At 40.5% G+C, this 16,783-nt stretch overlaps 1 protein-coding gene across 8 annotated transcripts in view; it reads left to right on the top strand.

The window, feature by feature from the left end:
• Nucleotides 1-16,783, top strand: part of DOCK6 (dedicator of cytokinesis 6) — a 2,991,519-nt gene that overhangs the window by 1,050,099 nt on the left and 1,924,637 nt on the right. For all 8 annotated transcript variants that reach the window (XM_044084603.1, XM_044084600.1, XM_044084599.1 and 5 more), the window contains exon 6: nt 5,450-5,662. In XM_044084603.1, coding sequence (XP_043940538.1) covers nt 5,450-5,662 — 213 coding nt within the window. The remainder of the gene's footprint in view (nt 1-5,449; nt 5,663-16,783) is intronic.

The following is a 16,783-nucleotide window of genomic DNA, read 5'->3' as shown; positions in this document are numbered from 1 at the left end:
CTCATTGCATTTAGTCTCTACATGTAATATAATTGATAAGGCAATCATTTTGATAATAAACTATTACTTTCATATATTCTACCTGATGGTTCCTTTGAATGTTTCTAACTTACATGTTAGAGCTTGGCATGCTGATCTTGTAATGCAGTTATTGCTTTTCACCTCTTTTTGAACTCTTATTACATTTTTCTAGACTTTTTCCATCAGTAAAAACCCTCAAACAAACAAACAAAATTTTATATCACAATAAACACATACAGAACTATGTTACACTTTCCAGAAGGAAAATTTACTCCTTTATATAGAGGCAGTTGCCTCAGATGGACAGCTACACCCACAGGCTTTACCTGTTATAAAGTTAGGTTTAATTCTGATGGAAGCGTATGCTAAGGCCTGTGTTTCCTGATGCACAGCTATCATCCTTGGCGTATTTCTTTTTCCCTTCCAGATGTGAAAAATAACTTGCTTGTTCTCAGTCAACTGATTTAGCCTAAAGAAAAATTACACCGTCTACACTTAAATTAATAAACTAAGCTTTGCAATGTTATATATAATATTGAAGTGCTAAAATCTGCTAGGGAGGCATCTAGTTGAAAAAAGTATTAACTTACATCAGTGTCAAACATCATTTATTTTCTCTGAATTGCTTGCCTGTAATTACTCATTATATTATTTCTTATACGAATGCCTCAGGGCTGATGGTTCAGTCATTTTTTGATTAAATTGTATGCATGCATTTGTAAACAAACCATCCCCAACAGCCTTTGCTGATGGGAAAAAAAACAGCGAATAGCTTTACAAATGCAAAAAATAGCTCTTTTGAAATGCTAGAAAAATATGACTTTTCATGCTTTCGATTTTCTAGCCTGTTTACTTAATCCCATTGTCTGCAACATAAATAGGAACACCAGTGTGCACTTCCACCTGTATAATACCCGGAGATATAATAATTGAATACACGTATAATATGATAAATACACTTAAAACCCCCTAGCAACACAAGATTGCTAATTTATCCAGCTTTTATATTGTTGTATTGTAAGCGCCAAATATATTACAGTCGAGAAAAAGTAGTTTCTTAATTTATCATCCCTACTGTAAAAACAGTGACTGTTACTGTGACGTAAGGAGGTGTTTAAATACTTCTTCATACTGTGTAAAACTGCTGTACAACATAACATGAAACTTACTTCAGGAAATGTATTATACACACATTACTAAGAGCAACTTTTTTATTTTACTTATACCTTCAGTCCCTTCATTAACTTTCTAATCATTAATGACAAAGTGATAATTTTGCTTTAGAGTCCTCTCACCAATTTAACACAGTCAAAAAAAAAAAAAACTCCCAGTCTTTAACCACTTCTTACAGAAGCTCAGTTGCCATGTCTAAACTGCATTTTTTACAAATCTCACTTTAAAATTCTTACGTTTATTTCCTAATTTCATGTTACTTCTGGTTCACTTTATAATTACGACCACCCAACACCATTTTCTCGTTCAAGTCCAAAGTACTCTTGATTTTCTTAGTTACCTCCTGGGCTTTTATTCTTCTACTCAATCCTGCTTTGGAATAGTGGGAAAGGTTTCACTGGCAAGTTCTCTTAATAGGCTTTGTCTTCATCAGAAGAATGACAACCAGAGTCACCTTCACAATGTGTTGGCTCACACATTACTGGGTAAACTTTCTTTCCTCTCATTATTCTACAGTGAAAAATGTCTAAAGACAGCTTATATAGTAACTTGAATCATACACGTACATCTTGACATCCCCTGATTGCAGTTTAAGCTTGCTTCTCTTTTGCCTGGTGTTGTATGAGTAATCATGTTCCACAAATGCCCTGATGATATTAATCTTTAATACTTTTTCCTTCCATCAGAACTTATTTAGGAGCAGCTATTTCTGCTGGTAAAACCGCATCCTTACAACTATAGGTCTTGGCTTTTTTCTCAAATGTAACTGTTAACAAATCGCAGTGTTTAATCCAAGTTCAGTTGCTTATCTGTACTTTTGTAAAATGAGTGCAGCCTGTTGATTCCATTTCCTGTGGTATAGCAGGCAATCTCTGGTTTTCTGTGTGCGTCTCTTATACAGCTCTTGAGAAGGCTTGTATTGAACCAGTCTTTCCTTCATCTCATCCCCTGATTTCCCCAGCTTTATTAGCTCATCTAAGTAGCTGTGTAAAACAACTGCTAGTCTCTCTAGCCTTTTCTCATTCCAATCTATATATTCCTCCCGTGCTGCACTTAGTTTAAACACCTCACACTGCTTCATTTATTTTCCTCTAAAATTACTAGTAGCTTGGTCTAGTATCAAAGCTGAAACATGAACTTTTTCTTGAATGGCTACAAGGCTTTTCCAGACCAGTTTTTTCTTTTTGTTTTCAGGTTGACATCCTCTTACTTTCTCCATATTTCTTCTTTGCCGACACCCAGGCAGTGTATTGACTAGCTAATAGAGTTTTACCCAAATTGTTATTTTTCATATTGGGAAAGCAGTAATTTACTTGCTTTTCAGAGTGTAGCCATCTTGCTATCCTAGAGTGAAAGAAAACCTATGTATACTGCTTGACAGCAACAATGGAAACTTTTTCCTTTTGTACTAATGTATGTAAACCCATGTAACAACTTAAAATGTGCTTATTTAGTAAAGATGTTTAAAAAAAAAAAAAAAATCTTTTACAGTAACATAACTAAGGTCATTCATCCACACTAGGGAGACAAGGGTCATAATGGTGTTTAGAATAGTGAAGGGTCCTGAGATCCATATAATGTCCTTGAGCCTTGCACCAGAGAGAACAAAGTCTGGGTGAAGGCTGTTAGCCTAGCCAGATAGAGTTATGGAGATAATTCTGTCATCTGTAAATATTAATGTAAACCACAGGCTTGTTGTCTTAAATGGTAAAAATAATGTTACACGTGGAACTGAAAAAAATGTAACAGCAGTGCACTCTGCTGACCAAGTAAAACATGTTGTGTTCCTTTGATCTAGAGTCGGCTCCGGCCTGTCTAGGTGAAGGAATTCTTGCTATTTTTTTTAAGGCCAGAGTTAATGGCTAGAATTTGCATGCATAAATGTCCTTTATTGCTCTGGTTTCTTCCTAGAGGTGAAGAATATAAATCTAGTTTCTGTTAGCCTGGGACCCCAGGAAAGTGTGAAGAATGATGTAATGTGAACCAGGAATTTGATGTTAAAAACAGACAGAATCAGAGACCATTAAGCTTATTTGTCTTGACCATCCAACTCATCAGCATTCTGTCTGTGTTCTGTATGTAAGTTTATCTTAGACTTGTGTTTTCTCTCTTGGAAATAACTAGAAGCTAGAAAGATTACACTAAGTGTTTTTCTGTGATGTCAGAACTGTACTACTGAATTATTTTAAGTATTTCTTTGTGATCTCTGAACTCTTGAGTAGCACTGTGTAGTAAAACGTATTGTCTTGTGTTTTGACTATTTGTTAATAATTATTTTTAAACCCTTTCAAATGTGGCTGTTTTTGTAGAGATAATTTAAGCTCTTTAGATTACTTGCATGCCTTTGGTAAAATTGTACAAAGTCACTCTAATAGCTTTAGCCCTGGGCTATACTACCAATCGGAAAATAATATGCACAGTAATAATTGGACACCCTTTTAAGGGCCTTTGAGTAGCTGATAAATATTAGTGGGTGGTGGCAGCTGGTACTACCGTATAGTCTGAGAAAAGGGGCACAGCTGGAGAACCTGTGCCAGCCTTCCCCAGGAGTGTCTGTGTGGTTGTATAAACTCTTCTCAGTGTGTGTGTGTGTGTGTGCGTGTGTGTGTGTGCGTGTGTGTGTGTGCGTGTGTGTGTGTGTGTGTGTGTGTGTGTGTGTGTGTGTGTGTGTGTGTGTGTGTGTGTGTGTGTGTGTGTGTTCATTACACTTACGAGTATCGGCAGGAGAAGGACTCAGAAATCAGCCGCTTCTTGGGTAAGTACCAAAATTTGTAATATTACAGATTCATAAAAAAGATGCTTGTCTTATTGTTACCAGCTGTCACATATCAGTAACTTGTAGTTAAATCAGTTGCAGTAGGAGCTTATTGTTCTGCACAACTCTAACTCATACAACATATATGGAAAGAAAAAAACTAAATGTACACCTTCATCCTTCAGGGTTAGGGTATATGAGAAACAAAACCAGAATCTGCAGTTTGATGAACCCCACGGCTGCCATATTCTCCCCTTCATTGACTGCTCCAAATTGCATAGGCAGGTCATCCCTGTACAGTGGGAACATTTAGTAAGGGGTTATACGTGGGAGTGGGAAGCCTAGCGATCACTTGGAGCAGCTGTATCATTAGGTGGTAGAGAAGTGGTTAACAGGACCAAAAGTCAGAATGGTACATTTGTCCTGTCTACCTTGTCTGGTCTTAGTTTAAGATTAAGCTTGTGTAATGTATGAGGAGATGAAGCATTAATTATTTCACACTTTAGAGTTAGGAATACAAGTCATTAGGCCATATTTCTGTTGACCTTTGCTAAAACAGAAATAATGAACTCTACAAACTTCTGAACTGTTCTTTTATGTTGAAACTATTATCTTGCTTTTATTCATGAATCAATCATTCTCTACCTATGAAAATAAAACTACATCACTTTGCAGGAAGTTAAGAAATATGAAATTTGTAAAAAAAATATTTACTGAAAGTTTTTTTTGTCAGTGATACATACATACATACATACATATATATATATATATATATATATATATATATATATATATATGTATATGGGCTCCGTTCAGAAGCTTGAAATACTGGAATCTCGAATTTCAGTATTTCAAGCCCAAGATGCCGAATCCACACAATAGCGAAAGTTTAGAAGCACAAAATTCAAAACCTCGAATACTGTAGGTTTTGAATTTCGCGCTTCTAAAGTTCCACTATGGTTACGTATTCAGGTAAGTGTGTGTGTGTTAAGGGGTTTGGGTAGGGGCTGTGGTGTGTGTCAGTTATTTTTTGTTGCTGTGATGTGTGTGTGCGAAGAGAAAGTAGCTTGTGTGGTGGTGTTTTGTGTGTGTTTGTATGTAGTGCGACCTCGGAGTGAGAATATTTAAGTGGTGGGGGGGTGTGGGTGCCCCCTGCTTTCATGTAGTAGAGTGATTGCGTGCTTTTGTGTGGTGGATGGCGTGTCTGTGTGTGTGTGTGTGTGTAGTAAAACCACAAAATTCAAAACTTACAGTATTCAAGGTTTTGAATTTCACGTTTTTTAGTTTTCGCTGTTTTGTGGATTCTACTTCTTGGGCTCGAGATGCTGAAATTCGAGATTTCAGTATTTCGAGCTGCTGAAGTGAATCCATATATATATATATATATATATATATATATATATATATATATATATATACATTTATATTGTTTGAGGGGTGGTGGGCATGTTCAGACTCATTGGTTACAGTGTTGTCTCTTTTTTTTTTTTTTTTTAATAGGATGAGATGAAAAGGCGTTCCTTGTCCCTTGACGACACACCCAGAGGAAGCTGGGCTTCCAGTATTATTGACTTGAAGAACTCTGTGGCTGATTCCCTGCTGCCTAGCTTGTTGGATCGCACAGTTGTAGATGAAATGGACAGGAAGAACAAGGAACAAAGGAAGGAAAACAGGCACAAGGACATTATGGCACTTTTTCCAGCACCTGATGAGGTAAGCAATTCTGTACTGTCAAATGTCCAAAATAAAGCAAAGCAGCCCTTCATTGTAGCCTTGTCTAAACTTTTCTAGTATTTCTTATTAGAAGAAGTGTTTATAAATGTATTTCTTAGAACATGTCTGATGTTCTTCGTGTTTCACTGTTGCAGCCATTACATTTTTCTTAACACTAATGCCCTGGAACATGTCTGATGTTCGTGTTTCACTGTTGCAGTCATTACATTTGGGTTATCCTGCTGGCAGGTTGCTCTTTCGGCCTGAATTCCAAAGTCTTGGGTCCTGTCAGTTGCTGTCGCCCCTTCCCTGACGTCAGGGGTATAAAAGATGCAGCCGACGCCATTTTCTCCAGTCTTTCTTGCCGCGCGGTGCCCAAAGCAGAAGCTGTTTGCAAGTGCCGACGCAGGACCCAGGACTTTGGAATTCAGGCCGACTGTGGGCAACCTGCCAGCAGGATTACCCAAATGTAATGACTGCAACAGTGAAACACTAAGAACATCTAAATAGTCACTCCAAGTTCAACTACTATGGGCAAGACCCCCCCCCCCTTCAAGTCATCGTTAGCTATAAACCCGCTTCAATGAATCAAGATATCCACACTGCATATTTGGACCTACTCGAGTCAATCATAGTACAACCAAACACTCCAATCATATGTGATTTTTACTACCCCTCCATTGACTGGGAAACTTATACAAGTACCAACATGTTAGCACAAAGGTTCCTGTGTTTTGTTAACACTAATGCCCTGGAACAAATAGTAAGCAACCCCACAAGGGGCTTAAATATTCTTGACCTGGTCCTCACCAACATGGGTGACCACTGCACCACCACAAGTATAGGACCCTCACTGGTTAAATCTGATCACAGATCAGTCGCATTTGAAGTAGCTATAACACCTGAACCCCTCATAAGTGAAATCAGGCTAAAAAAATTCACCAAAGCTAAATTATATTCTCCTAAGGGATGACATAAATAATTCTCAAGCTCCTGTTCCCACAGATGGCATTAACAGCTTTACTAAGGTATACACAAATGCCCTGTACAAAAACTTACACAAATGTATTGACACAGCTGTACCTGATAGGATCCTCAAGAATAAACAGGCCTCCCTCATGGATATCTAGCATTGATAAGTTAGACAACATGAGGAAGAAATTGCTGTCAAGAATAAAAAGGAGAGGTCCCAGCACTGGAGGAACACCTTCCTCCTCCTCTGCATGAACAAACAGATAAATCAACTTGTAAAATCCTCTAAGGGCACCTTTAAAAAAAATTAGCAACCACAGCTAAAGGTAACCATAAGATATTATTCAGCTACATCTGTAAGTTAAAAGGTAGGAGCCAGATGTGTGCTGAACTAGCTGTGGATGTCATCACACACACTGACCCTGTGAAAATAGCTAACCTATTAGCCAACAGGATTGGTGAAAATGTCACACCCCTGTCCCCTCCAAACATTCCACAAAGCATTCCCTCTAAATCTCCCCCACCTTCCATCTCCAAACAGAAAGTCATTAATGCTCCCTCCAAGGCCAAAAAAACAGCTTCTATGGGACTGGATGGCATCTCAGGTTGCATTTTAAATTGTCTAAAACATGAGTTACCAACTCCATTAGGAACCCTCTTCAACACAGCCTGAGTACTGGTTTTGACACTGCTGAATGGAAAACAGCAACTGTCATTCCCCTTCATAAAGGGATAGGGCAACGGACCCTGGGAACTACAGACCCACAAGCTTAACCAGCCTCATCTGTAAGGCCATGGAACAAATTACCATGGACCTTATAAATAAGGATGTAGGTCATCTCCAAACCACTGATCCAAGACATTCTGGTTTGCCAATGGCAGGTCATGCCTGTTAAACCTGGTGGAATTCTTCAAAAATGTCATCAGAGCAGTAGACAAAGGCAAATCTGTGCATGCAGCCTACCTTGACTTAGCTAAGGCCTTTGACACAATCCCACATTTGGGCATCACTGATAAACTCTCCCAGTTGAATATCAACCCTTATGTCATCAGGTGGGTTGCCAACTGGCTCACCAATAGATTACACTCAAAGTTATGGACTTTACTTCAAGCAGCAGACCTGTCAACAGTGGGGTCCCACAGGGGTCAGTGCTGGGCCCCCTTTTGTTTTGAATACACATCTCAGACAGTCAGGCCAAAACAGAAGGGCTGTGGCTGACTAACTTTGCTGATGACTGCAAATTAGGTGCAATCACTGAATCCCCAAATGATGTCAAAACATTTCAAGAGGGATTTACACAAACCAATGATTGGTGCCAAAGCCATGGACTCAAACTCAATAAAAAATGCATTATCATCCCCTTCAGTAAAAGCAATATCCCTGCAAACTGTCATATAAATAATAGTACCCTAAGTAACAACTCAGTAGTGAGATACTAGGGAACGAAGTTAACTGTAGCCCAAACTTTGACCACCACGTGTTTACTGTGGTACGGATGGCATTCTAAGTCGCACACCTCATTAGCAAAGGCATTGCCTCAAGAGTGAAAGAGGTCATAACATCCCTGTACTTGACCCTCATCAGGCCAATAATTGAATATCAGGCACCTGGAGCAGCTTGAGAGACCTAAGAGATTTGTAAACAAGAAAATTCAGGGTCTCCAGCACATGTCATACACTGACAGACTGAAGTCACTGTCACTGTACTCAGTAGCATACAGACTACTTAGAGGAGATGTGTGCCTGGCCTACACAGCAATCTCAAATTCAAACTTAATGGAAATGCTGCACATCCACAAGTCAAATGGGGCAAGGGTCACTTGTTTCAGGGACCTTAACCTGGCCTGTGACATAAACTGGATCTGTTGGAGAAACTGATATGTCTCATGGAGGATGCACTCCTCTGAAACAGGCTACCAATTCACATCAAACAAAGGACCCTCTATGATCCTGTTTAAGCGCAGCCTGGATGACTTCATGGAAAACTGTAAATTCCTGCCAGGGATTTCACCTTTGACCTCCCTGGATATGGGCAGTCATTGCTAACTAAGATCTCGAGTATAGGCAAGCTCCTTTATGTTGGGTTTCTTTAGTATTATAGTGGGTAAACATGACTAGGCTTATGAAGACCTTCGGGTCAATAGCCCAGTAACTATCTATGAACCAAGCATTAGGCTTCATTCCCTTTACTATTTATAAAACTGACAGTAGAATAAAAGTTCTACCATGACTAAGTATTTAGCAGAGCCCCACTAATAGTTTAAATATTCTCCCTAGTGTCAGCCAGTGCCCCTTCTGGCACTGTATTGGAGTTTCGTCCCACAACGACACACTCCTGCTGCCCTCATAACTCATGGACTGTTACAGTCATTGAATAATGCAAGACATTAGAGATTCATGCTTCTTATCCTGCATAGTAATCTAGACTACACTAACTGCTTAGTTAATGTAGTGGATTAGTGCTGCTGCTGTCTGTATCAAGGGTACAGGGTTTGAAATCTTTAACCCCTTTTACTTTTAGGCATAATTTTAAGAGTTATCCCTGGTATTTAGTGTACTCTTAACCCCTGTCTTTTGTAAGTGCTGTTAAGACACAACATGAAGACATTTTTGGTATTTAGTGCCCTTCTCTCAATGTTTAATGTCACAGGATTTACTCATTAGTCTTGGGTAGTGTGGAGGTACACCAGACTCCAATCTCCTCACTCACACTGTATGTATATATATATATATATATATATATATATATATATATATATATATATATATATATATACATGCACACACACATATATATATATATATATATATATATATATATATATATACACATACATTATATATATATATATATATACACACACACACACACACACAAATAAATATACATATATATACACACACACTAATCTGCCTTAAGCCCTAACTAACCCCCATTCCTACTGCAACTTCCCAGACATAAATATGCAGTCCCCCCCCACACACACACACACACACACTACCTGTCCACTAAACTCCTCAGCATTTACCTCTGCTGTGATGGGTGAACACAAGCAGCCATGGTAATTTGCACAACTAAGTGATTTTCTGAATCACTTGGCTGTAAAATATCTTACTGCAGGCAGTTCCAGGGGAAAGCAGATGGGTAGTTAGCACATACCTCTCCCCCAGAATATCTCATTAGGATTTAGCATGGCCGCAATGACCTTCTACCATGGTGTTGCACAGCTTTGAGCTAAGACACCATGGTAGAACAGTCTCTGAATCAGAAATGGTTGCCATGATGTAGACATTCTGATACAAAATGCATTATAAATAATATGAATCAAAATACACCATTTTATCAAAAAAGTAAGAAATTAGAAGAGTGCTCAAAGAAGCAGAGAGGGTTTTTTTTCCCCCCAAAAACAGTTAAGGATAAGAAGCATTCAAGTATACAAGTTGATGGTTTATATAATCTTAGGCATGAAGTAGAGGTCAGATGCCTGAATCCATGAGACCAAAGGCAGGTGGTCACATATGGGCCATGGCAGTCCTGCTGGCAAATTACAGACTGGCAATAACTAAAACATATGCATTCAGATTGTATCAACATTTCTTCTGAAAGATGGGTGCTTTAAGAACTTGAGAAAAGATAAATACCCCGCCCTTGTATGGACTAGCTGGGCAGGTGAACTCTACATTCTGAGTAGTGATATGCATCACTACGTTAGACATTCAACAACCAAGAGCAAAAAAGATCTTGAATGGCAACCAAAAAATAAATAAATAACATTCTTTGATACTCAGTTATTTGAACATTTTTCTTTTCAGATGACCACGATCCAACAAGATCATGAAACAAAAGGCTCAATAGTTTTTATAACCTACTCCAAGGTTTTGTAATCTTGTAGTCAGTTACATTAGTTAAGAGTTGTGGGCGAAAGCCACCTGCATTGAGGTAGAGGAGGTTTGCCCTCTATAGAAAAGAAATCTGCATACTTGAGCCTGTACAATTGAACAAGTACATAGGATCTTGGATCGTTGAAAAGAAAGCCAATGAAATGTACCACAGAACTTGCTCTTTGCATGGGCCAAATGAGAAATGAGAAAGTACAGTTGTGTACACTTATCATAAATGTAGATGTTCAAGTGTATTCACTGTTGCAGTCATTACATTTGGGTTCTCTTGCTGGCAGGTTGCCCTCAGTTGGCCTGAATTCCAAAGTCTTGGGTCCTGCGTCGGTTGCTGTCGCCCCTTCCCTGACGTCAGGTCGTCGGGGGTATAAAAGATGCAGCCGTCGCCATTTTCTTCAATTTTTCTTGCCTCAGATGTCAGGTGCTCCCAAAAGGGTATGCTAAATATTTGTAAGTAACATACATGCATCAAAATAAACTTTACCTTCATCTATAAGCAAATACACCACATAGGTTGTATAGATCAGAGAAGGAAGATAAGTTTCAGCAAAAATAATGGGGATGGTGGGTGGGTAACCTGGACCTCAACAGTGAATACACTCGAACATCTACATTTATTGTAGGTGTACACAACTGTACTATGTTCTTCATGTTTCACTGTTGCAGTTATTACATTTGGGTAAATTCCCAAAGCTAGGATGGGAGGATGGAACTAAATAGCATTAGGGGCGGCTATAAGGCCCTGCAGAACTGCAGTGGCAAAGCCTATCCTGGATTTAGAGTAAAGTGGCAGATTGTAATGTTTTGTCAAGGTATGCACTGAACTCCAAGTAGCAGCCTTTAAAATGTCTTTGGTTGGTACTCCCCTGAGAAAGGCTGCATAAGTGGCTGCAACTCTGGTTGAATGTGGCCTTATGTCCTTAGGCACAGGTTTGCCATGCTGAGAGTAGCAGAAATGAATGCAATGACCGATCCACTTTGAAATAGTCTGCTTGGAAATAGCCTTTCCTTGTGATCCTGCAGCATATGCCACTAGTAATTGTTCTGTCTTTCTGAAAACTTTAGTTTTATCCGAGTAGAATGTAAGTTGTCTGTGTACGTCCAAAGAATGCAGAATTTTCTCCCTCTTGTTCTGTGGATTTGGATAAAAAGTTGGCAAATGAATAGTTTGGTTAAGGGCTACACTGGATACTACCTTAGGCATAAATGTAGGGTTTGTCCTCAGAGAGACCCTGTCCGGATAAAAAAATGATAAAGGATTCCACAGCCATGAGAGCTTGTAGCTCTGACATTCGTCTTGCAGAAGTTATTGCTAGGAGCAGAGCTGTTTTCCAAGATAAAAACTTTATACATTTATAACTTTATAACATGTCATAGCATTGCTTAAACAGAAAATGTTAAACTCTGAATGTGCAGAAAACAAGGAAATGCAGGATTTATTGCATGCAGCTGAACAAGTTGGAAAGCATACTTTGCAGTGTGGTTTTGATTCTTTGGAGGCCTCCTGCAGGGCCGCAGTTACAGGTTCTGTAATTAGAAGGCATGCTTGGTTAAAGGAACAAAATCTGCCTGATCATGTCAAAGTTAAATTATTAGATGCACCTTTACAGCATGATACTTTGTTTGGTGTTAAGGCAGAAGAGGTGTTAAAGAAAATGGAGGACAAAGCTAAATCTATGCAAACTGTCAAAGATTTTGTACAAGTACAGCCATCTAGGCTTAGTAGACACTGGCCTACAAAGAATTGGTCCTTTCCTGTGTCAGACAGACCTCAAAGGGTCAGATCCAGATGCCCTAGAGGCAAATCCCAGGCACAAGGTTCATACAGGTCAAAGCAATGGGGTGCTTCTACCTCCAAAGTTGGAGAAGACAAATCACAACCATACAGGAAGCAGTCCCAATGACTTCCCCGTGCCTGCACTAAGCACTTATCTCCGGGCAGCACCCTTAGGGGGAAAATTAGCACTTTTTTCTCAAAATTGGCACATTATAACCCAGGACAAGTGGGTTCTAAATATGTCACAAAGGCTACAAGTTCCATTTCCATACCCTGCCAAAGGCAAACGACTGGCCAGATCTGCAAACAATCAATGGGCAGAGGCACAAAAACAAGTCTCATCCCTCATGGACATGGAGGCCATTCAACAAGTACCAGAGCAAGAGCAGGGACAAGGATTTTACTCGACTGTTCTTGGTACCCAGAAAGGGCAAGTCCTGGAGACCAATACTGGACCTATCTATTCTGAACACATTCCTGGATATACCAAAATTCAAAATGTTGACTTTGCAGCAGCTTCTGCCCATGCTGGGCAAGAACGCTTGGCTTGTCACTTTAGACCTAAAAGAGGCATACCTGCATGTCCCAATCAGACAATTATGCAGAAGATACCTCAGATTCAAGGCTGGCTCAATGCATTACCAATTCTCTGCACTGCCCTTTGGCTTATCTACTGCGCCCAGGGTCTTTACAGAGTGCCTGGCGCAAGTAATTGCACTCTGCAGACAGAGGAATACAGATATATCCTTACTTGGACGACTTCCTAATTCAAGCAGAGAACAAGGACATTCTTCTACAGCATCTGGCGTTTGTGAAAAGACTTCTAACATGCCTAGGGTACACAGTCAACGAAAAGTAATCAACACTAGTACCCTCTCAATAGGTAATATTCCTGGATGCAAGCTTAAATACAACTGCCCAGATGGTTTATCTCACGCCAGACAAACAAAGGCAACTGACTACCTATTTCAAAATGTTGGCAACAAAGGCCCAGTTATCTGCAAGAAAAATTCTGCAGGCTTTGGGCTTCATGGCATCCTGCATCCTACTAATTCCATATGCAAGACTGCATATGAGTAAACTTCAATGGTACCTAAAAAGTGTTTGGACTCAACATTGCCACAGCCTGGAAACAATGATTACTCTCATTCTCTGCCTGCAACAGGAGTTTCGATGGTGGGCAAAGGCTTGTCACCAAAACAAGGGACAGCCATTCGCATTACCACCAGCCAGGCAGACACTAACAACGGATGCATCAGATTATGCTTGGGGGGCCCACATGGCAGGAAGATGCATTCAGGGCACATGGTCCTCAAACCAAATGCATCTACATATCATTCAAAAAGAGATGCTAGCTGTTCAAAATGCCCTAACAGCCTTCAAGGACCTACTTCATCCTGGACAACTACTGATAAAGACAGACAACATCACGGTCATGTGGTATGTAAACAAGCAGGGGGGCACACATTGTTGCCCCCTTTGCAGACTAGCCATGACTTTGTGGGACACAGCATTGACTTACGAAGTACATCTGCAGGCACAATTCCTGCCAGGAAGGGAAAATACTCTGGCAGACGAACTAAGCAGAAACCTCATGGATCCCCATGATTGGCAGCTGGATCCGCAAGTCTTCAGCATGATAACAAGGAAATGGGGATGCCTGGACATAGATCTATTTGCCTCCCCTCACAACTACCAACTAAAAAGATTCTGCACAAGGACTTATCACAGACAAGCATGGAAAGTGGATGCCCTATCTTTCAGCTGGAAAAACCTATAGGTTCATAGGTTGGTACTAGGGCTCAACATATCAGTAAATGCCTTTCCCCTACTGCTTCTCCTCCCCAAGGTACTCCTAAAGGTTAGACAGGAGAAGCCAAAGATGATACTGATTACCCCAGACTGGCCCCGCCAGTACTGGTATCCAATCCTAAGGAACTTATCTCAGTGTCCAGCTTGGACCTTACCTCAAATACCTCCTCTACTGTCCCAGCAAAACAATCAGATCCTGCACAGCCAGCTCAGGACTTTAAACCTGGCAGCATGGCGGATAATGTAGTCATACAAAACACACCTCTCAGTAAAGCTGTGATGGATGTCATTTTGGAAGCCAGAAGGCCTAGTACTAGAAAATCTTATGCTGGAAAATGGAAGAGATTCTGTGCTTGGAGCCAGACACAAGGAATTGATGCAGCTGTGCCAGATATCCCTCAGATTTTGCAATACTTAACTGAGATGTTGGACAAAGGCCTATCTTTTTCATCTATTAAAATTCATGTCTCTGCCATTTCGGCTCATTACAATACGGAGCCACTAATCTTTTCTCATCCCTTATTAAAGCAGTACCTTAGAGGAGCCAAAAATTAAAGCCTCCAAGGAGATCACCAATGCCTGCATGGGACCTCAACTATGTCTTGGAAAAACTCACCCTGCCTCCTTTTGAGCCAGCTGCTACTGCTGATATAAATTTTTTTTATCTTGGAAAACAGCTTTGCTCCTAGCAATAACTTCTGCAAGATGAGTTTCAGAGCTACAGGCACTCATGGCTGTGGAACCTTTTATCAGTTTTTATCCAGACAGGGCCTCTCTGAGGACAAACCCAACATTTATGCCTAAGGTGGTGTCTAGTGTGGCTCTTAACCAAACTATTCATCAGCCAACTTTTTATCCAAACCCACAGAACAAGGGGGAGAGAACTCTGCATTCTTTGGACGTACACAGCTTAGATTCTACTTGGACAGATCCAAATTTTTCAGACAGAAAGACAGAGCAATTACTAGTGACATATGCTGCAGGATCACAAGGAAAGGCTATCTCAAAGTAGACTATTTCAAAGTGGATAGGCCACTGCATTCGTTTCTGCTATTTACACCATGGCAAGCCAGTGCCTAAGGGCATTAGGCCACATTCAACCAGAGCTGCAGCCACTTCAGCAGCCCTTCTCAGGAGAGTACCAACCAAGGTCATTTTAGAGGCTGCTGCTTGGACTTCAGTGCACACCTTTACAAAGCGCTATCATCTGCCACTCTACTCTAAATCCAGGGCAGGCTTTGCCACTGCAGTGCTGCAGGACCTCATAGCCACTCCTAATGCTGTTTAGCTCCAGCCTCCCAACCATAGCTTTGGGACTCTACCCAAATGTAATAACTGCAACAGTGAAACATGAAGAACATGGTACAGTTGTGTACACTTACCATAAATGTAGATGTTTGAGTGTATTCACTGTTGCAGTCCAGGTTACCCACCCGCCATCCCCCTTTCTTCTGATGGAACCTATCTTTCCTTCTCTGATTTATACAACCTACGTGGTGTATTTGCTTGTAGATGAAGGTAAAGTTTATATTGGTGCATGTATTTTTACATATATAAATTTTGGCTACCCTTTTAGGGGGCACCTGACATCTGGGGCGAGAAAAACTAAAGAAAATGGCATCAGCTGCTTCTTTTATACCCCTGAAGACCTGATGTCAGGGAAGGGGCGACAGCAGCCGACGCAGGTCCCAGGACCTTGGAATTCAGGCTGACTGAGGGCAACCTGCCAGCAGGATTACCCAAATGTAATGACTGCAACAGTGAATACACTCTAACATCTACATTTATGGTAAGTGTACACAACTGTACGTTTTCCTGTCTAACCAGTCTAGAGGTGTATTTAACTTTGATGAAGATAGATACTCCTCCTCCTTTGGTTCTCACACATTCATTTTGCAGTCTGAAAGTGTGGAAGACATTGTAGACATGCAAGGCCAGGGTACTCTCTGCGGCCCTGAACCAAATTTCTTTCACTGCACAGAAGTCAGCATCTTCTAGGGAGAGGATTTCTTCCAGAGTGTGCAATTTCTGATTTAAACTCCCAGTGTTTAATAGCATAACCTTTACTTTATTTGCGAGCGATATTTTCATGTCAGAAATTTTGTTCTTGAGACCTTTCTTAAAAAGGCAGTATGGAGGAGGCAGACACCTTAGCCAGTAACCACAAGCCTTGTGGTGACAGGTGAAGACCAAATCTGGCAACCATGTCATCCCAGGCTGACAGGAACTGGATCCCCTTAGAATGACACCAGAAACTAAGCCAGTTGTTGGAGTCAATCATTTTTTTGTTTATTTTGCATCATACTAGATGAGGGTAGAATGCTGCTCAAGGCTAGGGACATACCTGCCTGGGCACATATTTATAGAGCTCAATTATGTCTCTCTTCCTATAGTCCAGTAAGGTATGTCTCAAGTCATTCACACCAACGTGAACTATGACGGAGTCTTTAACGGTACTTCTTGTTGAGAGACTTGACTGCATGTGTGATCTGATAGATCATGGATCATGGCATCCAATAGACAGCTGACAGTAACCTACTCCTTGTCCAGGCTGGTGAGTGAGACATCTGTGCATCTCACAGTGGAGTCAGTGGCTATAAAATTTGGTTTAAATGTGCTTTACCTTAGGGTCTTATTTGGTAAGTCACTGGTGCTTGTGTTTT

The sequence above is a fragment of the Protopterus annectens genome, chromosome 9.part0 (assembly GCF_019279795.1).
Source record: "Protopterus annectens isolate FY-2018-M chromosome 9.part0, PAN1.0, whole genome shotgun sequence".
Classification (NCBI taxonomy): domain Eukaryota; kingdom Metazoa; phylum Chordata; order Ceratodontiformes; family Protopteridae; genus Protopterus; species Protopterus annectens.
Note: the sequence above shows the minus strand (reverse complement) of the source record. Positions and strands in the feature narration are given on the sequence as shown.